The following is a 27994-nucleotide window of genomic DNA, read 5'->3' on the forward strand; positions in this document are numbered from 1 at the left end:
CCGGGAATTGAAAAGGGATCGGTTTAATGCGCGCTTTGATGACGTAATAACGACTAACGAGGCGGTGGTGCTGCTAAACGCGTGGCTCGGGCCGCCACCGGCCGGGTCCCCTTCTTGGGGGCGCCCCCGTGGGATACTCGCGCCTGCTGGCGGTCGCCCGCGCCGCTCTCAGAGCGCCCGTGCCTAGCGGACACTCGGCGCTGGCTAGGCCTTCCGCCTTCTCCTGCTCCTAGGACTCGGCGGGCGCTCATTGGCTCCTCCGCCTGGGGCGGGCTCTGCCGCCGCCTTGCGATTAGCGGCGGTCGCGCTGACTGCCATCAGCGCCCGCCAATGGGGCTGCGGCTGGGGTGCGGGTGGCTGTGGCTGGCCGCGAGGCGCGAGGGCTGAAGCCCTGGGGAGGCGCGCGCGGCCACCGGCGGCTCGGCGGGGGCGGGGCCTGCGGGGCTCGGCGGAGCCCTGAGCCGGCGGCCGTGGCCGTGGTGGCGGCGGTGGCCCCTCGCGGCCGCCGGGGGCGGCGGGAGGCCTCTGCTGGCCCCCGGCAGCGCGGCCGCCGGCGTGTGGCTGGGAGCGAGGCCTTGTCTGCGGCTGCGGGGCCGGAGGGGCTGGCTCGCGTCCGTGCTCTGCGGTTGTTATCGGTGAGGAAAAACAGGCAGCAACGTGCACGGGAGGCTCTCGCTTCTGTGTCACCTGGGAGCAACCATGGCTGTTGTCCGCCAAACGCCCCTCGGGTTCCTCTTCCCTGAGGTGGCTGCAGCGGGACGGCGGTGGTTTGGCCAGTGCTCCGTCTGCTCCTCTGGGTCATCTGCATTGCCGTAACACTGCTCTGCCTGCCTGCCTTCGTATACGATCCACGTAGGCAAAGAAAACAAATTCTAGTGCCTAAAATACGAGGAGTTGCTGTTGTAGTCCGGGAGGATAGTAATAATAAGATGGCTTCATTGAGGTAGATTTATAAAAACAGATGTGCAAATGGTATGCATGTCACGTGAGATGCAGCCAGTGTTACAAGCTGTTAGGTTAAGTCAGTAGTTGACTGCGTCTTCCAAGAAAATCCAGGTAAACAGCTGAAGCAGTCCAGTTTCCATCACTCGTCTATGAGCCTACTCATAAGTGGCAACTTGGATCACTTCTGTCAGCCTTCCTTGGCGTCTTGGTTTTCTCTGAGGACTGTACCTTTCACTTCTTCCTCCAAAGCAGTCATGCGCTTATTGAATGTATGCTGCTCTGTTGGACTTTTTTCTGCAATATCACTGAGTTTTTAAAATGAGAATACTCAATGAATGCTGCAACTGTGTTGTGGTTTAGCCCCAGCTGGCAACTAAGCACCATGCAGCCACTCGCTCACTCCCCCCTGGTGGGATGGGGGAGAGAATCAGAAGAGTAAAAGTGAGAAAACTCGTGGGTTGAGATAAAGACAGTTTAACAGGTAAAGCAAAAGCCGTGCACACAAGCAAAGCAAAGCAAGGAATTCCTTCACCACTTCCCATGGGCAGGCAGGTGTTCAGCCATCTCCAGGAAAGCAGGGCTCCATCACACGTAGTGGTTACTTGGGAAGACTAACGCCATCACTCCAAATGTCCCCCCTTCCTTCTTCTTCCCCCAGCTTTATATACTGAGCATGACGCCATATGGTATGGAATAGCCCTTTGGCCAGTTTGGGTCAGCTGTCCTGGCTGTGCCCCCTCCCAGCTTCTTCTGCACCTGGCAGAATACGGGAAGCTGAAAAGTCCCTGACTAGTGCAGCAACAACTAAAACATCTCTGTATTATCAACACTGTTTTCAGCACAAATCCAAAACATAGCCCCACACCAGCCACTATAAAGAAAATTAACTCTATCTCAGCTGAAACCAGGACAAACTGCATTTAGATATGCAATAAATCCACACTTTTTACTCGTTCTGTGTTAATTCATGACAATAAACTAGCTCTCATAAGTTGTATGTTTTCTCATTCATGTTTTTTAAGTGTTCTGAGAAAGACAAACTTTTTAAAATTTCTTAGATTTGGTAGGGGGGAGGTTGCTCTATTATTTTGAGGGGTTTTTTTGTAAGATATCCCTACAAACATTCAATCTGGAAGTAAATTGTGTTTGGGTAGGTGGAAATCATGAGAGTTGAGGGTCAAAATTTTGTTTAACTTTTAGGCAATTTTGCTTTTAACTGCAAGTCGTCTGTCCTTTTATAATGAGTCAAAAATGGGCAAGAAGAATTAAACAGTGAAGTAAATGGCTGACAACTTCCCACATGAGACTTTATGTGGAATACCAGATGACGGAAGAAAGGCAGGAGCTGCTGGTCATTTGTCTTAGTCCCATCATTACAGGTGAGGTGAATTGAATGCAGCAGCAGCATCTGCTCCGTTTCACCTCACCTTCCCCCTTGCCCTCACAAGCTGGTCTCCTCTGTCCCCGTTGAGACCCTGATAGGTATTTCAGCATCTGCTTGGCAAAGCAGCGATAGCAGATAGAACTAGACTTCCATAAGCAGTTGCTTCTGCTCTTCTTTTTTCATGCTCTTGGCAAAATGACTTCTCCATGGACCAGTTTTTCTGAGATGCAAGAAAGAGTGTGTTTTGTGGTGAAAACAGGAATTCCACAATTTCCTTTACTTGATGTCTGTTAGTCATAAGAAAATAACTTTGCTTTTATCATAACCGGGTAATTTTTCTCTCTACATCAAATGAACCTCATATACCTGTATGTGTGTTTGTTGTAAGTGAGGTAGAATTCACACAGCTGCACAGGGGAGTTAGCAAGCATGGTGGCATCAGCTCAGATGTGGCTAGGACACATAAGGAACACTTTTGGGCTCAAGACTTTCCAATCACACACACAAAAAATCTGCACCAGAAGTCAGGGAGCACCTGCTCTCTGGTTTCTTCTAGCACTCTGAAGAAAACTGCTTCTTTGCCACACCAGAAATTTCCATCTCTATATTCAGTGTTTGGTTTGATACTAGCTGCCCTCCTGACTTTCTTCCTTTTGTCCATACTAAGTATAACAGTATAGTGAGGGTATGTCTCAAATTCCTTTAAAACCCATTCAAGCCTAGTCAGAAACCACATGTTCTTCAAAGTGAGTTAGACCGTGAAAAGAAACAATGTTTCTGTGCTAACGTGACTTTGAAATGTCTTTGCTTTTTCTTCAGCATTCTCAGCGTGAGCCATGCGAATGTGGGAGTTGAAGATAAGTGCTGCTGCACAGATCTGAAGTCATTTTGCCTGGAGTTAATTTGCAAAATGCTTTCATTGCAGCACTTGGACTCTCTCCCAAGGTTCTTTTGCATAAGCAGCACACTAATATCCGTGTCTCCTCCACAGGCACAGAGTTCTGCTAAACCTCTAAAGGTTTGAGAACCTTTGCAACTCCCACCCCCAGCTATGTTTATTGTATACGTAAGGGAGGAAGGGCCATCAGATTACAAGCATGTGTGTCTTTCAAAGGGTTAGCAAAGAATATTTCACCTTGCAGGGGGAGAAGTGTAAGTAGCCTGGGTGAATAAGGCACTCTTTGCTCTTGGGTGTGATGGCACATTAAATCCTTGGCAACTCCTATGTACTCAGAAGCTGAAAAGTGCTGCTTTATTACATCCTTATTTAAAGGAAGTAAACATCTTGTGTTCACTAGGTGCAAAATTTGACTTAAATATGAACATTTTAAGAACTGTTCTTCCACCAAGTCAATTGGTGGAATTGCGAGAAGTAACAGTATAAAGGTTCTGACATTATGCTGCTGAGGTGCTGTTGAAGAGTTTAGCTGTGGAGATGTTACACCCTTGCAGTATGTGCTTTGAGGGAGGTGGGTCCCTGCTGAATCTGTAGGATAAAGAAATACACTTACCCACTTTGATTGTTTTTTCATGTGTATAAATAAGGCAATATTCCACACCATTAACCCTACCATTTCCTACCTGTCAGCTAAAATCAGGAAAACCTGTTGCCAAGGCAGTTTAGTGTTTCTATTGGTTTTGTAGTCCCTGAAAAGTGCTAGTTAATTCATGTTTGTATACTAACCTGACTGTGCATAGTATTTACTGAGCGGCGCAGTATTCTTACTGTCCTACCACATCTTTTGCAGGCTAGTCCTTTTGCCATGGAAACCGAAGAAATGATGGAATGTATCCAGGAATTCCCTGAACACTATAAAGTTATTTTGGATAGACTGAATGAACAACGTGAGCAGGACCAGTTTACGGATATCACTCTGATTGTCGATGGTATGTACAGGCCTGAGAACCAGTTGGTATACGGAGAATTCTGAAAGCTGTGCTGGGAAGCTGTTGGGTTTGTCACACGTCAGCTGTCAAACTGGGCTGCTAACAAATTCTTAGTTCTGTACAGGTGTGTAAGTTGCTTGCAGAGTTTCATTTAAAATCTTGGGGTGAACAGAGTCTCCAGCAGTGATTAATAATTTTGCTTCTGCTTTCCAAATAAAGGGCTAAATATTTTCAGATAGAAGCCCACTTTGAAACTACTGTGCTATATTTAATGCGTTGTCTAAGGATTTCCAAAACATTGTAAAAATATCTTTCCCTAACTTGAGCTGACTGTGTGCATGCAGAGAACTTATACAAATATTGGTTGATTGTTTAAACAAAAAAAACCCCACAAACAAGCAAACAAACAAAAAACCAAACCAAAACAAACCCCCAACACCTTGAAATAAGATTTACTTCTTGCTTCTCTGGTGTCCACCTACTATCTTAATATATAGTTAAAATAGGGTAGAAGCACTCACTTTTCTTTTTATATGTTTTCTAAGGACGTAAGTACTAGTTTAAAAGGATGACAGAGATATAAGTGCTTATTGTCTCCTTAGAAAAGGTGGTGTCTGATAGATCACCTAAGATTGCTTCTTATCCCAAACATGTCTTAGAATGGATGAGCACTTCAAGGAAGATAGGCAGTGTCCACTAGGACAAACCTAGCTAAAGGAGTACAACGTGATCTTTAAAAGGACAGCAAGAACTCACTTGAAGTAAAAGGGTCCTACAGAGCCTGGATTAGAAAAAAGTAAGCAAATGAAGAAAAAAATTACTCTTTAGGAATTGCTGTAGTTTCACTAACAGCGCTTGCACAAAACTTATCTTGAATGTTTGTTCCTGCTCTAGTGTTACCAAATCCATGTGTTGAGCTCAAAACTGTTTTCTTGTGCAGCTGTGTAGTTCTAATCCATGTTGCTTCTCTTACCTCTGTCCCACGGAGCCTTATGAATGTTCGTGCCTGCACCAGGGAGAAGGCAACGCAGTAATGGGGAATACACAGTCTGGAAAACAGGAAGAACAGAGCAGAACCGCTTCTGTTCTGCAGAGGTGTTTATACTGGCAGAAGTGGTGATAAAATAAGAGCAACAGAAGGCTGTAAGAGCAACAGAAAACAAGGATAACCTGGATAAAACCTGAGAGCTGAGCACAAGACATACAGGAAAAAGTTTGCATAGGAATTTCCCATAACTTACATGTCGGAAAAGAGAAACACTGGAGTGAGTGAGTCCTCCAGCTGATTGAGTTGCAGAGCTTCAGCAAGGTCAGTGATGTCAGCAAGGGTCCGCATGAGATGGGACAGGCTAGCTGCAATAGTATCCCATGTTACAAGGAGACATAGTAAGTGACTATATGCTGCTGGAATAGGTTTGTAGGCTGGGTGGTCTCTTTTCTGCATCTGCACTTATTCTGCACTATGAGGAAGGTTATCCTAATCCAAATTTTTTGTCTCTCTTTGTAGGTCACCATTTCAAAGCTCATAAGGCTGTTCTTGCTGCCTGTAGCCAGTTCTTCTACAAATTCTTCCAAGATTTCACTCAGGAGCCCTTGGTGGAGATTGAAGGTAGTCAGATTCATGCAAATAAAAACCTTCAGAGTTGTGTGCCCAAGCTCAAAATGAATGTAGTATCCTTGGTATGGGCTGAAATGCATGCTTGGTCATATCAGTTAGCTTTCTAGATCTCAGCTCTTGAGTTGTTCTGAGGCAGCTACCACCACTGGAAAAAAACTTCCCCTGAAGAAAAATTAAAAAGAAAAAGAACAGTGTTGAATTAAATCTTTTGGAAGGGAAAGTGTGAGGTTCTGTGGGTGTTTTTTTCCTTTTTTCTTTTTTCTTCCCCCCCTTCCTCCATGGCTAATGGAGGTCAGGCAGACCCTGTCTGTGTAAGCACTGCTCAGCAGTAACTAAAACATCCCTGTGTTATCAACACTGTTTTCAGCACAAATCCAAAACATAGCCCCATACTAGCTACTGTGAAGAAATTTAACTCTATCCCAGCCAAAACAAGTACAGGTAGCTATCGCCACTGGAAAAAAAACTTCCCCCAAAGAAAAATTAAAAAGAAAAAGATGCCTTGGCTGGGGTGCAAGAACAGGATAGATGTGGAGCAATACTTGCCTGGTAGGCAAGGAGCAAATTCCTGGAGCAATATTTCAGCCTCCAGTAACTTGCTGCTCAGAGGTCTCTTGAGAGAGGGATTGTATTTTTGTGTTTAAATCTATACTTTTTATTATTCAAACAGCTTTTTGTCCATCTTATCCTTCCTTTTATCTTTGTCATGGCATAACTCTCTAGTTGTTCCAGATTCACATGTTTATATAGTAGACTTTTTATTCAAATGCAAGCCTTTCAAGGGTGTCATCTTCATGAAACTGGCAGCTACACTACTGTGAGCAAAATGGGGAGCAGGCAAGTGTGCAAGATTCATCAGATAGATCAGACTAAGGAACTGCTAAAAGAAACTATTGTTTTTCTTGCCTGTATACAGGTGTAAGTAACATGGCATTTCGTCACCTAATTGAGTTCACCTATACAGCAAAACTAATGGTCCAAGGTGAGGAAGAAGCAAATGATGTTTGGAAAGCAGCTGAGTATCTACAGATGTTAGAAGCGATCAAAGCACTTGAAATCAGGTAAGCACATAAGCCTCTTTTTCTTCCCAACACTGAAATGTAGAGTCACAAGAATCCTTTTATAAGAGCTGGCAGCCAGTATTTTGCAGTGCTGTTCCTTATGCTGGAACCTCCTAAACTTGTGTGTGACCATATGCTCTTCTACTATAAGGTATGGGTCAGAATTATACGGGCTGAAAAATGAATGTCATGTTCTTTGGGCTGGAACTCGATGCCAAGTGATATGGCTGGTAAATGTTGCGGACATTGTAGGGCTGTGACTTTATGGTAACTAACACCAGGTCTCTGTGCTATCTGACTGCCCACACTGACAGCTGGGTGTACAGTGACGTTGTGCCTCAGGTAATTAGACCACATTAACAGGCTTGTGCTGGTGTTTTGATTTCATGCAGCTCTCTGCTATTTCTAAGACAATAAGCAGTGATCTTAAAACTTCTTGCTGCAAAATTAACTTCTCAAATGTCTTGAATGAGAGTAACTGTTATAATCAGTTTTATATGGGATCAATACTTAATCAAATGTTGCTGTGGCACCTTTTATCCAGTACCAGGAACTGTACTCCATTGCCAAACTCCAACCTGAGAAAAGCAGGTGCCAGTCCCATCACGTTTTTCTTCCCCTTCCTTCCCTTTCACAAAGTGCTGTCATGTTCTCATTCCTTCTGTATGCTATCCTGTTCTGTCATGAAGCAGAGGGAGGGGCAATAAATGCCTCCCAGCATTACAGTTATCCTTGCTTTCTCTTCTAGACCTGCTGAAAGGTCTTTGTGTTCAGGCTAAGGAAAGACTGTTGCTTCCTTTTTATCTTCCTTTAGACACATTAGCCAAGGAGAGTGGCATCGGCCCCACATTCCTCTAGTAGCTAGCTAACATTTTGTTCAAAAAAACCCTCCATGACATGATACACAGGAAACTTGGTTTTCAACATCAGCATTTATTTCCGAGTTAACTTATTCTGTACTTATTCTGTGGATTGGCAGTAGAGCTGATTAAGTATGTAATTTTTTTTTTAATAGGAAAGATACAGGATTGTGCATTTCTAGTCCTACCTTCCAACCCCACAAACACCCTTTTTTTGACATTATTAACATTAAGCATGGTACCACCAAAAGATTTTTTTTTTTAAATTCAGGAAAAAAAGCAGACCTCAGCTGTCTGCTTGAAGAATTTAAAAGAAATTTGAAACTGAAAAAGTATGTTCTAATCAGTATCACTTTGAGTCAGTGTACACTGGTAGAGCTGTTGAACCAGGATTCACATCCATCCATCAAGCTAAACTGTCCAGCCTGCAATTATTTCCCACTATTGTATAATGTTATGCAGTTTGTTGATTATGCATCACTAGTAAACATGGTAATTCTTATGTTACAAGGAAACAAACATTTTGCTTAACAAACACACATGCAAGCCAGTCTATTCTTAGAGTTAGTTCCATTGTTCCTAGATTTTGAAAAGTTTTTTTTAGGGGTTTGTTTGATTTGGTTTGGGATTTTTTTGGTTAGAAAGACAAACTTGAGTACCACTATCAGTCTCTGTTTTCTCCTCCACAGTAAGAGGGGGAAGAATTGCAATACAGTGCCTCAGTCAGAGCTTTGACTGAAAGGGGTAAGCTTCAGAAAGTTCAACTAAAGTAGAGATGATTATAGAACTAACCATTTGTATAATGCATCAGAGTTGCACATCACAATCTAGACTAGAAAGAAAACAACCAGCTGTTATTCCTTGAAGTACAGTTGTGTTGTATGTGTGTATCCCCATTCAAAGTTTCACACCTGAGCCACACAATGTGCTCGAGGACGGTAGTCTCCTCTTTGCTGAGCAGATTATTCTCCTGGTACATGATCCTGGAGCTCTTTGCAGTAATGTGCAAAGTCACTGTCACCTTCTAGATATCAGAAATCCAGGCTAGATGAAACTGTAAGTTTAGCTCCTCTGTCTTCCTGTGTCTGAATATAGTAAGGTGCAATTTAATAAGCTGTATCCTGCATTAGGTCATTAGCCACACATCTCTGCCATATGATGTACAGATACTGGAGAAAAACCTTATCTCTCCTATTACTAGAAAACCTGAAAGTGATAGGGAGTAGGTTACATAAAAGGATTCATCAGGCTGCAAAGGAAGGTAAAAGCACAAATTACTCGTCAGTCTGATTTGAGGGGAAGATAGCCACTCATTTTCAAAACCAATAATCAGTAGTAAAACCTCCAGCACATAAGTGTTCTGGATGATCTTGAGCATGTGACTTGAAAGCATTGGCCCACTCAGCTCTGTCTGTGTTTGAGATGGGATGCCATCCCTGACATCTTGGAGGAAGGGGGTTGTGTGTTTATGGTGCAAGAAGAGGAACAGAGCTGGAGGTTGTGTTTAAGCCCAGAAAATTAAACTAGAATACTCTTTCCACATCCCAGTGACTTTTTTTTTTTTTTACCTCAGCTATTAGCTGTGTGCTTTCCTGAAGTACAAGATGTTATAATAATCATTGTGTGAAGTCACAGCTGTAGTGTTTTCTAACAAGCTGTAAGCGCTGCAGGCAATTGCATGCACTCCAGAGCTTAAGAGGTGAATAGCGTAGGAAGGACTTGAATCTTATTTCTGAGTAGGCAGACCAAAGAACTCCTTCCTTCAGGGAAGTTTTCTTTCCAAGTACAGAATTTCACAAGTTTCTTAGATAAACCTATGTCATTAGGGTAACTGGCCTTTCTTCTTGATAGGTGCTTTGTATCATTCAAGCGGAGCTATTTAAAACACTTCAGTAGCCTTATGTCAAAGGCTCTGCAGCTTTCGACATGCTATTTTACAGCTCTAAGGTGTATAGATTAAGGACAAATTAGCTTCTGACATGAGCACAGATTATGTGGTTGTTCGTCATTCAGCTTCTTTGAGAAACAGATAATGAGTGTTTAATGCAGAAGCTCAGTATTAGGCACGAATTGTTATGTCAATGCTTATGGATCTTAACTATGTTTATGCAAATGCTTTGCAGGAACAAAGAAAATTCATCACCCTTAGAATCAAATCAAATGCAAGGTAAAAATAAACCGAAAAAGAGGAAGATAGCTGAAACCTCTAATGTTATCACAGAAACACTGCCATCTGCAGAATCGGAGCCTGTTGAAATTGAGGTTGAGATTGCTGAAGGAACAATTGAAGTGGAAGATGACAGCATCGAAACACTTGAAGAAGTAGCTTCTGCAGAGCAATCCATAAAGTACATACAGACAACGGGTACATCAGATGAATCTGCTTTGGCTCTTTTGGCAGATATCACCAGCAAGTATCGTCAGGGAGAGAGAAAATGCCAGATCCAAGAAGAAGGTGATAGTGCAACTGATCCCTCGTGCAAACAGGTAGAAGGTATTGAAATTGTGGAACTTCAGCTGTCTCATGTGAAGAATTTATTCCACTGTGAGAAATGTAACCGTTCGTTTAAATTGTTTTACCACTTTAAGGAACACATGAAAACACACTCTACTGAGAGTTACAAGTGTGACATATGCAATAAAAGGTACCTACGAGAGAGTGCTTTGAAACAGCACCTCACCTGTTACCACCTTGATGAAGGTGGTGCCAGCAAGAAGCAAAGGCCTGGCAAAAAAATACATATATGCCAGTACTGTGATAAGCAGTTTGACCACTTTGGACATTTTAAAGAGCACCTCCGGAAGCACACAGGTAAGAGTACTGCTGTAGTCCTGTCCTTGTGGCCTTGGCTCTAGCATTTTGGGTTTTTGCATGTTTTGGGGAAATAGAGAATATGCTGAAGAGAACATGTGAGTCCTGAGTGCTAGAAATACTTGGCTTCTAGTTACAACTAAAATGCTGGTTTGTCTTTTTGTATGTTCGTTCATTCTGTTTTCCATTGATGTAAACTTTTGAGGGATTGAGGTGGTTAAAAATAGGCACCTAAAACCAGAAAGAACTAATGAAGCTTCTCTCTCAAGTCTATTAAACCTTAAAGATTCTTTCAAAATAATTTCTTAAGGCATGTTTCCTTCTTCAAAAGTACCAAACTGAAGAGCTACTCTTATTTTCACAATTCTACTAGTAAATGTTTCTGTTGAAATATGATTTGAACTGTGAGCTTCTCAGTGGAATACACGGTTTAAAGGGTTTCTTTAACTAACAGAACTTCTGAGCAAATGCCTATTAATGCATTAGGCATAAAATACCCCCTAACAATTCTCTCTTGTACCATCTTGTTTGGAGAGTTTCACCCTTGCTCTTGACATCTCATCTATGATTTGATTTTTCTTTGTTAATTAACACAGCAAAACATTTCTAGTGACTATAGTAGACTTTTGTTACTGTAAAATCTGTCTCTCTGAAATCTGGATAGCATCTTTTGAGTACAAAATGACTTGTGCTCCTTCTTTCTTTTTTATAATATGGGAGGTTAAGATGCTACTTCTTCACCTCACTGAGAAGTCTACTATTGGAACAGGTACTAAGCATTATACAGTTAACTCTGAATGTAAAATATATGTGGTCCTGATCTTTCAGATGTTTTTAATATGTCAGTCATGAGTCATCAGTAAGAATTTAATGGAGGGTAGCAGCCCTATTTCTTTCACAGCTTCTTGTTGTTGTTAAAGACTTTTAATTCGAATTTCTTTGTATCTGTATATGGGACTGCTGAGTATTGATATATGACACTGTGTCCAGTCTATTCCAGATAGCCCCTTAAAAGTTGCATTTATAAAAAGTCTTTGGCAAATCCTTATCCCCTATGAAGCAAGGAGTGTTTCTCCATTATGAGCAATCCAAATACAAGCTACTTAACAAGTCCTTTCAGAGAAAAGTTTGTGGCAGATTAACAGAGAAATCCAAATATTACAATATGTTGGTTGCTGTTGCGACAAAGGATTTTTGGGGACAAAGCAGCTTAGCATATCACAGGAGATGCAGAGTACTTCCTAAATATTTATTGATACAAGTATCAATACATTATTGATACAACACATGGAATCTAATTACTTCCAGTTCAGCATTTTGAAAGCCTTAAGCTTAAAATCAAAACAGATACTACCATTTAGCTGTGGTCTCCTAAGGTCAATGGAAAAGCTCGCATTCAGCCAAAGGCTTTCTAAGTTCTGAATTCTGTATAGCACTGGTTGAATGCTAAAATGAAATTAAAAGGCCAGGGAGAAAATGTCCTACAAAGTATTTGATCCTGTTGCTGCTTAATCACAACATCAGCAATAACATGAAAGTAGCAATTGAAGCAGAAATAGACACCTTATCAGGGTTGGTAATTCTTTTTTATGTAGAAATTTGACATTAACAATGGCTATTATCTTTGTCTCAATAAAAGAAAGGAAGGAAATCCATGGATTTTCTTTCTCACTCATGCATACAGTGCCTTAAGCAGCTTCTGAATCTCTGAAAAAATACCTCAGAAATGTCTGGCATGTCCTGTAACTCTGAAAGTATTAACAAAGTCATCTCCAGAACTTATAAAGAGGGAGGGGTTTTGGTCTGATCTCATTATTATCTTTTTCCCCTTTATGAGAATGGATGAGATTTCATTTTCCAATTCTAAGTAACGCACAGGACAGAAATTCTGCAAGGCTGCAGTTAAGTAATGTATATTTGTTGAGTTCAATAGCTCTAATTTGTCTTACACAAGAAGAACAATTTACTCATACAGAAACCAATCTCAGAATGAAGCTACTCCTCTCAATATGCTTGTCTAATCCTGGTATTTTGCAAAGCTTATATCCCCTATCAGGAAGAGACACTGAACAGCTTTGATTCCCTCTGATTTTACTGGAAATTTTGACTGCTGAATATTTCTCAAAGTTAGGCCCTTCTTGATTATTCTTTTTCTTCTTTTCCTTTTATGGAGTGTGTACGTGCTCACATGAGTGAAGGTGGAAGTGAAGGAGTTGTGATGTGCTCCAAGCAGCCAAATTAATCTGCCTGTGTCTCAAAACCCGGTAACTGAAGTAATTTGTATACAGTCTTCTTAGGAAAAATTAATCAAGGTCTTCACCATTCTTGGTAAATCTAAAATATGTTTTACAGGAAGTGTACTTTTAACTGCAAATAACATCTTCCATAGGAGTGAATAAATGGACTCTATTTACATACCTTGAATAAATGATCCCAAGAAGTTAATTTGATAAACATCTGCCTTTGGTGTGTTTGTGGGGGGGAAAAAGAAAAACAAACAAACAAACAAAAACCAAAAAACCCCACCCCAAAATAACCCAACTAGGCTTACTATTTCTCTCTAAACCCAATCTAAATAATGATATGGCAGCTTTGTGGTTATGGTTGAATTCCCTGGTATTTCTTACATATTAGGCAAATAAAAGTCACTGTGTTGTTATGAATGTCTTTGGGTTAAAAAATATTTATTTTGGGCAATCTCCTTCCTGTGGCTGTAGGATTATAAAGGACCAGCACAATATTGGACTATCTTAGGTCAGAATTTCTGTCCTGTGAGTTACTTACGATTGGCAAGTGAAATCTCATCCATTCTCATAAAGGGAGAAAAAGATAATCATTAGATCAGGCCAAAACCCTCCCTTTCTCTAAAATCTCACTTAGATGATACTAGACTCACAGTTGGATGACACGCAGAGGAGGAGAAGCAAGTTGTCACCTTTACCAAAGGAGTTTAGCCCCCAGCTTGCCAGTGTGTTTCTCAGAGAAGGAAGAGGAGAGAAGGCAGGTGGCACGTTCTCTCTGTTTTACATCACTGCTGTGACTGCTGCAGCCCAGGTCACAGCGCTGATTTGCACTGTGCAAGAAGTCACACAATGTCTTTTGGCCTTTGGATATTGCCACCATTGTATTTGAATTGTCACTTTCAGACACTTTCAGCAGAATATGTTGGAGATTACTGAAGAATTTGAGAAGAACAGAATATATCTGTTGCTGACTGGTGCCTTGCTCCAAGTAACTAAATGTGACCAGATCACAGGGCAGGTGAAGGTCTGTGGTGTGAGTTTTGCTCTGTAGTATCCATTGGTTGCTTGGGCACAGTCCATGATTTTTGACCTGCAAGACTGATGGCAGTTCAGCATTCTGTGCATTACCTGTACAACAGTCTCCAAAAACATAGCCTTTTATAACCATTAAGGGGAATATTCCCACCATTTAACATTTTTCTGTGGCCTTTAGGTGTATAAGTGAGAATTATAGGCTACTTGTGGATTTCTTTTGAAGAGCCTGTTAGGCACTTCTGAATATCTTTATTTCTGAAAATACAGGTTTATTGGCTTTCCATCTCAATAGTCAATTACTACTGCATTCCTGAAAATGCAGCCTTTTAAACTTAATCTAGCTAGGATAGATTCTTATGTTATTCACTGAAATGTCTCAGCCTCTTTTGGAGTTCATTCAGCCATTTGTTTCAGTAGTTATGTTGGTATCAGTACCTTCGCAGATTAATTATCAGACTTTCAGAAGAAACACACTGTTCCTAATTTTTGGTACTTTAATTTCCTTGAATTTCATTGTGTTTGTGCATGATGAAATTAATAAACAGAGACACCAGTTGTTCTTTGTCATCTACTTGATGACAGTAATAACAGTATACTGCTTTGGATGAAAAAGAAAAAATGACCAGTTTTCAGCCTCTCCTGCTGTTGTCCTTAGCTGGCTTGTGTTTGGTACCAGGTTTGAAATGAAGTGGCTAAACTGAAGGGAATTTTTATCTTGCTTGTGCCCATTTATGTCCCTCTGTGCTTTCTCTTCACTGTATTTTTGTGGGGAGGGGGTGTTGTTTGTTTGTTTCAATACTGATGCATTGTTACTTCATGGTCATTCTGTGCCAACTTCTTTTTCTGGAGCTCAGTTTCAGCTCTCAAGCATAAGCTGTTATTGTTCTTGAAAAAACTTTGTATTATTTAAATATGTACTTCTTTAACGTTTCACTTTGTATATACTAATGTTGAGTCTTTAACTGTTAATATTATCAGGTGAAAAGAGAGAAATAGCTGCTATTTCTTTAAGATATTTCATCAGAATAGTAATCTAACTTCCATAAAAACCTAAATGTACCTTAAATGGCACTGGTAATTATGTTACATTGTTGTTTGGGTTTTTTATAAATGAGAGTTATGACTCCACGTTAGGTTTTTGCCCTTTTATTTACATAAATGAAGTTTACATATAATGTCTTTCTGTTCTGTAGAATAATCCAGTTGGCCATGTCTTTACAGTGTATTTATCAACCTACACAAAAGGGAGAGGGGAAGAAGGGAGAGCTGACCATAAACTGGCTGGTTTTATAGGCTTACAAATCCCTGTGTCTGTCTTAACAGGTGAAAAACCATTTGAATGTCCAAACTGCCATGAACGTTTTGCTAGGAATAGCACACTCAAATGTCACCTGACAGCCTGTCAGTCTGGAGCTGGAGCTAAAAAGGGAAGAAAGAAGCTGTATGAATGTCAGGTGGGTAATTGAAGTAGCAGAGTCTGAGGCTAGATACCTCCTTCCTGTGCTGAGGGAGTGTGGGAGTGCTGAGCAGGAAAGGCAACACGAGTGGTCTTATGTCTCCAAGAGCTACTTTCAGTAGAATAAATATGAGGGTTGCATTCAACCATAACATGCAGATAAATTATTGTATCTAAATCGTTCCATTTAAAATATGGAGTTACTGATATGGAGCCTCATAATATTTATAATCAGAGAGATTCTTATGGGTAGGTAAGTGTTCATCTGCATTTTACTGATCTTTCTGCTTCCTTTTCAAGGTTCTTGATGCACTGACCTAGGCCTTTCCTGCTTGTGAGCATGCTTCACTAAAGTCCAGAACACAAAGTACTATTTTATTTCCTATTTTATTATTCTTCTGTTTGACACCAATATATTGACTTTACCTGGAAAGTCATTCCAACTTATGATGACAATCTGTAATGTCTTTTAAGCAAATATAAATGCTGTAGATGGATAGCTAGGGTACTTGGTCACTATTTGTAACTGGCATTTGAAAAGCTGTTCAGATAAGTCTTAAGTAGCTTTTAAAAGCTGATTCTGAAAAGCTAGAAAATACAAGAGCCGAGGTTAGTTGTAGCATTTTTATTTGCCATTTTGCTGCCCCGCTGCTGTGACAGTCTCAAATAAGAACACACTTCTTTTTCTCCCTTTCTCTCTCTCTCTCTCACGCTCACTTGCGCGCTCTTGCTCACGTGTGCTGGCTCGCGCTCTCTCTCGTGCGCCTTCACTCGCTTTCTCTCCCCGCCTCCCCCCTTCCCTTAAGGCTCTCACCTTATTCAGTTCACAGAATAGCTGTGGTTTGAGGTTAAATTGGGTTGTGTAGTAAAGATAACTGCTGGATATCAGCTTTATTTGTTCAAAAAAAAGAGAATTATCTTATTCACAGAAAGCAGTGAATACTGCAGGAGACAAATGAATTCTGTGTGTTGCTAATCAAATCATTTAATCAGAAGTTTCACCAGTGCTGTTGCATCGTTTAGTTGTTATGCTAGTCTGAAGTTAATTCTTGGGAGCATACCTTTGTCTTAAAGATAATTTTGTTCTGAATGTGAGAATTACTGTATAACACAAAGTTGTACCTATAGCTTCATTGAACATACTGGTTTGTCTTTGTGACCCTTCGGTCTAATCACTTTGTGTCATAGCTTTCTCTTTCTAAATTGATACCACATCCTCTCACAGATGTTGTGAATGTGGATTAGAGTTTCTTCAGCCTGCGGAAACTACAGCAATTCCTGGATAAATTTTTCTTGAATTTTTTTCTCTTTAGAACTAAATTTGAATAGTGTTCAATAAATAAATCTTGGCTCACCGAACAAAGAGGAGAAAACAAAATTGTGCTTCCTTGATGAGCACTTTCAGTGCTCTTCAGTGTCTGCCTTGAGTACTGAATTAGGTTCCACATGGCAGGAACAATAATTATGTGCTTGGGCATTACCGAGTCATTACCTTTATGTCTGACTAAATAATTTTGAGTGCTTATCTATAAGGTTAGTATCTTAAGAAGCATATGTGCAACTTCTTTCTAAAGCGTGAGCCTAGGGGAAAAAAAGCATGGCACTAGCATCACAAACCCATTTTAACAGATTTCAACAGCAAAATGGGGATATTCAGCTCCATTACACAGACCTGTTCTTGAGTTAATCCCTGTCACATACTCCATCATCCTTCTGTGCTGTTGCTGAAAATTATGAGGAGATGGAACATTCTGCTTCAAAAATATTTGCCAACAGTGAAGGGGTGCCAACAGTGAAATGCATGCTCTTTGCTTCTTTCTGCAGCCAAGAACGCTTGCATGGACAAAGACCCTTGAGCCTGTTTCTTTACTCCAATCCTGACTCTACCCCACTCTTCTCTCTTCTACCCTGGCACCTCATTAATTTCTGCAGTGTCTTTGTGTGTTGTTTTCAAGCTACTTACCTCAGTGCCAGCTGAAGGGAAGAAAGTGTGCTCAAATGCTTTGTGAAAATAGTGTGTCTGCAGTTGAGGCAGTACTTTTAGCTGGAAGAGAATTAAAGGGATGGAGTTTTAAGAGAGTTTTATCTGCTGAAATCACTCAAGAGGTTTTTTTTAAATGGTAAAATGGAAGAGTTCAGTCTAGCCAGTTAAACCTCATGATGCCGTGAGCAAATGAAAGCTGATAAGGAGAAGCTGACTAGTAGTACTGCATCTAGAACTTCAGTAAAAGGACAGTTTGTACTACACTTTCATTGTACAGTATAATTACAAAAATAGCTTTCCACCCAAAACTCTAGCACCAGACATTTATTGGGGATGATACTGTATGTGAATTTCACATAAGGCTAAAACAGGAAAACTTTCAAATGCTGTACTGACTCATAAATTTTGTAGGTATCCTGTGTATGCACAACTCAAAGTAGCATACTGTTTCTTAAAAAGCAATAAGTAAATACCAGGTCTGGTCTTCTGTTCATCTGAAGCTGACTTCTCAGCTTTTACCTCTAACATATATTTTTTTAAATCCAAGTAGCAAGAAGCTACACTATGTGAAGCCATGATCTGAAATAGGCACTACACTTTCATATTTCTGTTGGCACTGTTTAACATACGGTATCTTTTGTTTCAGGTTTGTAACAGCGTGTTTAACAGCTGGGATCAATTCAAAGATCACTTGGTAATACACACTGGTGACAAGCCCAACCACTGTACCTTATGTGATTTGTGGTTTATGCAAGGCAGTGAGCTGAGAAGGCATCTCAAGGACATGCACAATATTTCAGAACGAATAGTGACAGAAGAGGTTCTTCCAGTGGAAGCTGTGGAGGCTGAACCAGTAACATCAATGACTATAATAGAACAAGTGGAGCAAGTCCATGTCCTACCAGTAATTCAGGTACAAGTGGACCCTGCACAGGTAACTGTGGAACAGATGCACCAAGATCTCATACAGGACAACCAAGTGAAAGGCACACAGATAGATGAACTGCAAGAACAGGTGCAAATTAGTTACTTGGAAGTTGAACACATTCAGACTGAACAAGGTGCTGAAGTTCATGTGGAGCAGTTACATGTTGAGCATGTAAATCAAATACAGATGGAAGAAGTACAGGCAGAACTTATAGATGGAACAGACCTGGAACAAGTAGAATATGAAAGTGTTGATCAAGGAGAAGCAGAAGAAAAGGAAACTAGTCAAGTAGATGATGCAGATAAGGAAGATCATGAACAAGCTGAAGACTTAAACTCAACAATTAGTGGACACACAGAATGAAAAGGTGGATGACTAGGACAAATAACCACACTGTGCAGGTTTAGGAATGAAATACCCAATTATTTTTGTTAGCTTTTACATTGGTTTTTGAACTGTCAGTGGTCATCTTTCCAATATGCTGTCCTTAGGAAGCTGGACAAGTGGACCAAAGTTAGCTTTCTTCATGTACAACTAAACTTCTCTCATATGTGAAAAATAACTTTCCCATTCATGTAATACCATGGAACAGAACCTACCACAGAGATGGACAGCTTTGTGAGGATTTTAATAATTAATAGCTTGTATCACTGTTACACCATCCCTGGGTATATGTAAGAGTAACTTCACCTCTTTTCCTCTTGCAATAGAAGCAAACTGTTGTTACAGATTTGCAGCGTGTCTGTGGCAGAAGAATCTGTAAAATCTGGTGGGTTCTACTGTAAGTGGCCAATCGGGTACCTGTGAATTTTCTGGGCAGACTGTTTGCTGTTTCCTAACAGCAGTCCCTAACTTTCAGGCTGGGGAAAAAACATTGTTGCTGGAGGTCTCGGAGCACAAAAATCCTGTGCCTTTTCAACACTGACTGGTTAAATTTCCACAAAGCTCCTAGAGTGTTCAAGAACCTAGTTCAGTAAAAGGCAATGTAGGTAGTGTTATAGCGCTTTATATTTTTGCTTAAAAATGTCAGTTACTGATTTTTTTTTTTCCCCATTAAATTTGGGGGGGGTGAGGGAGGAAACTGATTCCATGTGGAGGCAGCAGGACACTCTAAAATGGACAGTTTAAAATAGGAAGAACGCAGTAGAATCTGTGGTAAACATGAGCTGGAAGAAAGCTACCAGCAGACTCTTCTTTTATAAATCATCATTTTTGAAAATGAATATTTTAAAACATAAATATAGAGCAGACTTGTCTATATGGTATCAGGTTCCTGTTTTTTTGAAACGAAATTCTGACACTTGACACAAAGATGTGCTGAACATAAAAGTAAAAGCCATAGGTATGAGTGCTAAACTGTGGATTGAAAAGTAGGACTGTAAATAATTTAATCAATATTAGACAATAAAACAATACCAACCATGAAATGTCGCGTTATTTGTTTCATCCAATAAATTAGGAACAACTGAGTGACTTGCAGTTACAGTGCGAGCTCCCAGTGGTAAGAATCAATCTCATTTTTAATAAGATTTGTAGCTCTTTATTGTAGAATTAGATTTGTTTAGGAAATACTTTTTCTATGTTCAAGGATGCTAAGGACTTCTAATTCTCAATTATTGTCTTGAGATTAGAGGTGCTCCACACTTCTGAAAAACTTTCTTTTCAAAGCCTTAACTGAAGGGAGGAATTTTTGCAAGGACATTCCCTAATGCTCTTGGTAATCCTGTAGATCTTAGTTAAAATCAGGCATTTCTATTCAGTCTTCAACAAATGCAGAATTATTTCCTGGGATTTGTGCTTTTATTTAGTCTCATTCAAAATTATTCTTGTGTTTCATCATAGCCTTTGAGAAACTGTTGCAAAACAAACATGCATCTCAATTAAAATTTTGAACAATTTGATTAATGTTACTTGCATTCTTTTTTGTGTTTTCTGAGATGCAAGTAATATGTGATGAGATTCTGCGCAGAGGGAAGAATGTGGCCCAATGTTAATCATGAAAGTAAAAGCTGGCTATTGTATTTGTACCTGGCTTCTGATAAGAAGCTCGTCTTTTGATAACATGGAGGGGACAGGCCTGCTTGCTTAGCTGCATGACTCTAATTTTTTGGCTATTTGTACAGATAGACACAAAGTCTGTATCTGTGGAATTACAGGAACAATCTGGCTGTGTGTCTAACCACTGAAACTAACTTTTAGGTAATTTAAGGTCCAATGTAAGTTGAGCAGTTATGTGGTATTGGTAGCAGGGCTGTGGTTTGGTAAGCACAGTTGGGCTATTTCTTTGTTCTGTTTGATCTCCCCTTTTCAACAACATCTTGCAAATTTGGTAGGAGAGAAACGATGCTCTGTTGTTGTGCCCAATGCTGCCTCCATCCAGACTCCTGCTGAGCCTGGATGGGAGCATGGTGGGACCTCGCTCTGAGGGAATGGGCAAAAGGCTCTCCTCAGGTAATCACTTCTCTAGAGAGCCTTTCCCTTTGCAACACCCTCTTCTTTATAATTTCCTTCCCAAAAGTCTGAAGCCCAAGTTACTTTCACCGGTAGAGTCCCTCATGCCTCCTTACTGCAACAGCTGGTACTGAGAGAGGGATGATTGACTTGGAGAGTTAGAAGTTCTGTCTGCTCTCTGTAACGGCCACCCTTGCAATCATTTTTCTGCCCCAAATGTCTGTATAGACACACAGACCTCTCTCTATTACCTGCGCACCATTGGAGGAGTTCTTCCCTCTAAATACATATTTACTGCTGGTTCCTAGAGCCCTGTGTTATGCAGGTACTGGTCTGTAGCTTGCAATGGGGCAACACATGGCTGCCAGTTGCCTGGGGCCTCCGGTGGGCCATGTCACATGGGGTGAATGCTTGAATTTATGCCAAATGAAACTAATCGGCTAAAGCAGTGGGGTCTAGGCAATGAGAAACGGAAAAGCGGGAATGAACAAAAACCCGTGAGGTGTGTCTGGGTATAAAATAAAACTGAGCATCAAATTGAGACCGAGGTTAGACTAAGACTTATAGATTTATATGTGATATTCATGAAAGGCCATAAGCTATTTCTGAAAATAGAGCAGGGAGGCGAAAGGGAGCTGGTCAATAGTTTGAGAGACGCTGTTATTCAGGCACTATAAGAAAGGGCTAGCTGCTCCTTTTTTTTCTTTTTTTTTTTTTAAAACACTCTTCCTGAGCCAAAGCGCATTTCATCTGCAGGCTTATGGGGATGAAATTGGATGTCGGTCCTGCGTGAGGTGGTCGCTAGAGGAGGATCATCGTGCAGCCTCTGCTTTGTCTCGCCTGCCTGCAGTGCAACTTTTAATTAGCTAATGGTGCAGAATATGGTACTCGCTTACACAATTTGTGTAACTCAGTATTATTTCCAGTGAGAAAACATTTAAATAGATGTTTAATTTGGTTGCTTAAGGACTGAAGTATCTCTTCTATAGGGACTATTGTGAAAATGTAACATGTAGTTAGATTTTTTGGTTGTTATTTCTAACAACTTTATTCTTAAAATGTAGTGTTTGCTGCTAGCAAGTAATTTAAAAATTAAAGCAACCTGTTTATAATGAAAATACAAATAATTTGTAGCTTGTCAAACACTTGGCAGCTCAGGTAGGTACAACAGAAGCTGGAGCCCTTTTCTGACTCACCAGCTCAGACTTAGTCCAGCTTCAGCCACGGCTGGACCCAACCTGGGGACCATGCCCCTGTTCGCATCCTCGCCACGGCCTTGCACACGTGGAGGGAGATGCTCACACAGCTCCCTGACGCTTCTTGCCTGCCGCGTTTTTCTTCTAACTGGAGCCTTGACATCTGTAACTGTCTCTGCGGGGGCTTGGCTTTCCCGTTCCCTTAACGGAGGGCTGGCGGCCTTTTGAGGAAATAATTTGTACCGTTAAAAAAACTGAAGCTAGGAAGGGGGTGCAGCCTGTACCGCCTAGGGTGCGGGTCTCAAACGTGGGGACGGGAGGACCCGGAGGGTGCAAGGGGGGTGCGGGGGGCTGTGCCTGCCGGGCGGCTGCCGCCGCCGGAGCTGTCCAAGGTTTGCCGGCAAAGGCGGCGGCGGCGGCGGCCCCTCAGCCCGGGCTGCCGCCAGCCCCCTCAGCCGGGTCGCCGGCAGCGGCGTAGGCCGCCCGCCTCTCCCCAGGGCGGGCGAGGGGCGCGGTGGGGCAGGAGGCCCGTCCCCGCCGCGGGAGGGGAGGGAGGCGGGCAAATGGCGGGCCGCCTGACGGGAGCAAATGGCGGGCGGCGGGCAGGGGCCGCCTGGCTGCGGCGGCGCTGAGGCCCGCGATCCGTGGCTGGTCCGCTGGGCGGCGGGACGGGGCGGCGAGGCCCTGCGAGCCGGGGCTGGAGGCGGCGGGAGGGAGCCGGCTGTCAGGTACCTGCTCTTCCCGCGCAGCCGGGTCTGGCAGCCTCTGCCGGGGGGCTCAGCTTGCCTTCCTGTGCCTCCCTGCGCTTTACGCGGGGGTCGGCGGGGCTGTGGGGAGACTCCCGCCGCTGTGAACGAGCCTCTGCTTGTGCCGCTGGAGGAGTTTTAATAATCTCCGTAATACTTCGTCGCTGCTGGTTTAATTTCTACGTTAATTTGCCTAGAGGAAGCATAGTGGCTAAAAGGCATTATTTTTCTCGGTAGAGTTACTGGTACAACATCGCACATGTTTCTAGTTCTGACCTTTCTTCAAAATACTCTAGACAAAGTGTTCGCGGTTGTACTCGGCGTGCCGTACCCCGTGCCGGGCTGTGGGACGGGGCCCAGGCACCCCCGCGCTGGGCCGGGGCGGCGGCGGGCTGCGGGAGAGGGGCTTCACGGGGCGGACGGGGGCCGCGCCCGTGGGGGTGGGCGTTAGTCGTTGTTTACGTGCAGGTTGTCTGGGACCCGTGTGCTCTATCTGACGCCCTCCTCTCATGCTAGGACTAATTGGAGCCTAAAACCAAAACATTTTCAGTCTCTTAGATCCCATATTGGGATCCCATATTGGAAAATCCCATCTGGAGTTTAACATACAAAATATACGACTGATTCCATGGAAGGAGCCAGGTCATGCTTTGGTGTTTTCTGGGTCGGGATGTTATTCCGTACGTAGTGTAGGAATAATGCTTATAGCTGTTCATATAGCTTTCATATAGCTTTAGGGTGGCTGGCACAGTTACTGTCAAACACGTAAAAGCACGTGCCACAAGAAATCTGTAGTTTCGGGACCTTCTCCTTTAAGGATGTAGACTGACATTTCAGTTGATTCACACCAAATAAGTTTGTTGACGTCATGGGTGCACGTGTGTTACAGCATGTTTAGATTGTTGCCCGCCACAGTTCAGGGGGAAAACTAAAAACTGGTACTTATTTTCAGGGAGAGAAGGGTGTTTATGCATGTGTGTGTAAAAAAAGGAATTTAAAAAGTATCATTCTATCAAAAAAGGTCCTAAATTACATATATAGTATTTTTTCTTGCACTGGGTAATTTCTCTTTAAGTATTTTCTCAGATCTAAAGCAGTTCCAGGGGCTGAGCAATCCCATGGCTGTAAATGAGTGAATAATTTGGTTGAGTTTATTTTTCCTGACCACTTAAATATTATCTTAAATAATATATCCATCTTCTAGTGCCTTTAATTCAACCGATACTTCTTTTCAAAATAGTATCTTATCCTACAAATAGATGCGAGGACCTCAGGATTTTAGTTAGTTCTAGATAGTCTGTTTGGGAATTAGGAACTAACATACCTGAATATGCCAGTTTTCCTATTCTTACGGTTACTTTTTTGGAATCTTTTGAAAGTGTTGTTTTAAAAATTGCAGCTTCTGGTGTATTTAAAACATTTTGGCCAGTTATGGGGTCCTTAGCTTTGTCACATGAAAATACTCAAAATGATTTTGTAAATTAAGACAGGGCCTGTGCTATTGCAAATATGAATAATTCATTATAATACATTCTGACCTAGTGATTCTGTTTTGAAGGCAATTAAGTTGCACTGGAAAAGAATTGGTTGCTCATATTGTAGCCACATTACAATAAACTGATCAATTAGCCCTTTGCTAAAAAGGATTTTTTGGGAGGTCCTGTAGGTTGAACTTCATGGGAGGATTTTCCAGACTTCACCACTGGGGAAATGAGATACTCTTCAGAGTGGAGGCATTGCAAGTTTCCCCTCCACGAGATACAGAGCGCTGAGCCAAGCAGATACGGCATCGTGGCAGCTGTAGTGCTTCACCTGGGGGAAGCACAAGTGACAGAGACAGTTGTCAGATATATGTTCAGAAGGTGCTCTTTGCAGAGGGATTTGGGGTTTTTGCTCTTTTTTTTGAAGGCGAAGTTACCCTGGGGCGGGGAACACAACAAATAAGAGCACATGAATTTGAACCGTACTGACAAGTGATGGGATTATCTCCTTGCAGCTGGAAACACCACACAACTTTTGCATGGCCAGTCTTGGCCTCCAGTGCTGTTCTGGAGCCCTACAAGTCGGGAGTGCTTGCTTCTCTTCCTGATTTTTACTGTAGGCAGGGAATAAACTTCAACCTTTGAAACTTTTGGCTAACACTGAGAAAATCTCCAACATGGCTCTTCTCTGTGTTTGGAAAAAAGTAGTCCTTCATGCGTAGACAGCTCTCTTTTAGTACACTTGGCAAATATTAATTAGCTCAGCCTCTGACTGTTCCTGTAAAGTAGGTAAATGGCTTTTATTTTCCTTTTTTTTTTTTTCTTTTTCTGTATTTTATTATGGTTACACAGAGTAAATCATTCTGCAGGCAGGCAGTAGTGGAACTGAAAACACTGTCCAGCTTCCTGACTTTCTTTCCTGAAACATAAAACCAAAGACTCTTCTCCTCATAGCAAGGAAAACGAGTTACTGAGAAAGGTAACTCCAAAATAGAAATCAGTGTGTCTTTTGCTTGAAATATGAGAGAACTCTGCCTAATGTGGGAAGCATAGGGTAATAGTAACTTTATTATGTTTATAAAATAAATATGTATTTGCACACTCAGTACCCTGGAAAATTAATTGGAAAACACAGATATTGTCTAAGAAATTATACATTTCAGATAACATCCAAGGATGTTTCATTGCTTCCAGCATTAATTAATAAACTGAACCTCTCTTTCCTTCTGGTTTTGAATTGATATTTTATGCTGCAGAGGGAGTTAGAGATTATACCAATCTAGATATCTGCAATGAAATCACTGTAAGTATGTCTGTGCTAGTGATAAATCTTGTCAATGCTGCATGGAGACAGATCTGCTCGGAGAGGATTAGTGGGATACATTTTATGCTCGTTGCCATGACAACCATAAATCCATGCAGCTGTACAGTGGTGTGTTAATCCGTGCAGTTTAATCCAGTTTCCAAATTAGCTCATCAATATTGAGCTGCTAGATAACAGCTGGTTTAAGTGCTCTCCATTCCCTTCTCTTAAAATAGCACTGGAAGTCCAAGTGATGCACCTCCAGTCTTCTAGAAAAGACAGTGTTAAACCATGGAGCAGTTTGTTGCTGTAATAGCACTGTATGCCTTGGCTCAGTGACCCAAGCCTGATATTTTTCAGGTGTTTATAATAAGTCACTGTTCTCAGTCTAAATTATTATGTCATTTATGTTAGAGATTGTATCAAAAGTTTAAGGACTCTTTAGTCCCTCATTAAGATAATCTGGTTATTACACTGTGCAACAACGAGTGCTGATAATATCATGACTTTTAAAGCTTTTGTTGCAAATGAGAAAGTATTTAACCTGGAAGGAAGTTAGAAAACGTGAGTATTCCCTGCAAGGTGATTGGAGCGTGCTTGAAAACTCATCTGTCACTGAACAGTTCAGGAGAACTACTCCTGGTTTGAACTGATCCTCAGTTGTAGATCCCTCTTTTATTATTTTGCAATTACTATGTTATTAGTTCCATAGTTTTTCCTATAGTTTGCTGAGATGTACTCATGAACTTCACTGTTTGTGAAAACTTTCCTGAAATCAAGGTAACCAGGCCCAGTTCATGTGTGCAAGGTGGCCTCTGTGAGACGCAGCATTTGTGTAAAATGACAGCTTGTTTTTTCTTGTTGGTTACAGGCTCCACAGAATCCTCATTTAGAAATTTGGTTTTGCAGAAGGTGAAGAGTCTCTGTCAGCTCATGCCCAGGTCTGGTCCGATATTCAGAAGGTACAAAAATTACACTGTAGTATTGAGCCTGGAGCTCTGCTTTTAAATAAAGTTCCACTTCTCTGGCCAAGCATGGCATAATTGCACCGAAGGAGAGCTGATTGCTTACGAGCATCAACGTAACATTTAAAATGAGTAGTCAGCATTTAAATCCCAGTGGCTCCTTTTCATTAGTATTTAGTAGGGAAGTCTTGCTTTTCCAAATGCAGTGAAACAAATAAGAGGAGCAGGAATAAACATTAGGAAACAGTTTATATGCTTGCTGCTCCAGCCTGGTGATAAACCCTGAAAGTCCTTTCTCTTCCCCACCCCTGCCACCTTCCTTGGGTTGTCATGCTGCAGCGTGTACTGGTGGCCTTGGGCTGCCCTCCTCAAGGCTCCCGAGGCTGCTGCTGTAGCCAGCTCTTTCCACCATGTTTGCCCACACTGTGTTTGCTTCACCCACAAAGCATACGGACGTCACTGATCTCACAACCGTGTTAATTTTATTAATTCATTAACAATTAATTATTATTAAATGTAAATTATTTTTATTAATATTTATTTTGTTGACCTTAAGCATAAGAAAGCATTCTTGATGAAGTACTTGATTTGGACCTGTAGAGTGCAAAAACACTTCTGCTATCACCATTAGTGTCAGGTGTTCATCTGTAACTTGCTCTTGCTGCTGATTTTTTGTCCTTATAGTTTATAACTTCATCATGCCAAAATTGTAGATTTGTTTTTACTAACGGATTGTCCATCATTTTGCTCCCAACGCTCCTGCACCATATGGTGGAATCGCCTCTTACTTTTACAGCTGCGCCCCTGGGCTGGGAGCGGTGCCTGCAATGAGCTCAGGTACGGGTCAGTCTCTGGATGCCCCCTTAGACCCATCACCCTGCTGGGTGCCTGGATCCGTGAGGCCGTGGGCCTCTGCATGCAGCAGCCAGGCCTGTGTTTGTTCTCCCAGCACCAGTATTCAAGTCCAGGATAGGATTTAGCTCTGTAGTTTCTGTTTTATATGTAAAAAATGTCAGGCTATTGCTTCTATGTCAGCGTTGTTTCCTTTTGGATGCTGGTAGGCTACTAAATGTCACAGCCCAGAGGCCTCAGTTTATAATTACAGGTTTGCTTTATTGTAACATATTTGGAAATGCCTATTCCTTAGGCAACTATTTATCACCCAGTTAAACCGGTGCTTCTCTTGGAGATGGGTGTTTTTTGATGATTTAGTTACTCTCTGTATTTTCAAAGTGTTGGTATTCTTTACATACTTGTGTTTGCATACACATTTTTCTTCTTTGTAATTGGTATTTGACATTTGGAAATACCCTGAGACACGTGCTAGTGTAAGTGATTGCCCCTACCCCAGCTTAAGTCGCAGAGGGAAGTGGAGGGTGGGAAGCAATGAGACTGTGCAATGTTTTTTCTTAAATTCTGGTTTCTAGATGCACAATATCTTGGGTTTTTCTTTCTACAAATGGGGTGGAAGGAGAAAACACTCCTCAAACAATTGTTTTAATCCTCTGCCTGCAGCTCTGACGTGAATTTCTAATGTGTCTTACTAGAGTAGTTTTGGGACCAGAAATGAAAATAGTATTTAAAAGGTTCTAATGGTCTGGAAGGTATAAATGTTGATTTGTGAACACAATATCAGCTA

General features: G+C 41.6%; 1 protein-coding gene across 1 annotated transcript; it reads left to right on the top strand.

The window, feature by feature from the left end:
- Positions 1 to 4083: 4083 nt before the first annotated feature.
- On the top strand, positions 4084 to 20038 carry ZNF131 (zinc finger protein 131). The gene is made up of 7 exons (XM_072860384.1): positions 4084 to 4216; positions 5724 to 5825; positions 6751 to 6895; positions 9879 to 10242; positions 10345 to 10567; positions 15169 to 15299; positions 17932 to 20038. The coding sequence occupies exons 1-7, from the start codon at positions 4093 to 4095 to the stop codon at positions 18574 to 18576; spliced, it is 1734 nt and encodes a 577-aa protein (XP_072716485.1). The 5' UTR covers positions 4084 to 4092; the 3' UTR covers positions 18577 to 20038.
- The last annotated feature ends 7956 nt before the right edge of the window (positions 20039 to 27994 follow it).

The sequence above is a fragment of the Ciconia boyciana genome, chromosome 4 (genome assembly GCF_034638445.1).
Source record: "Ciconia boyciana chromosome 4, ASM3463844v1, whole genome shotgun sequence".
NCBI classification, from domain to species: domain Eukaryota; kingdom Metazoa; phylum Chordata; class Aves; order Ciconiiformes; family Ciconiidae; genus Ciconia; species Ciconia boyciana.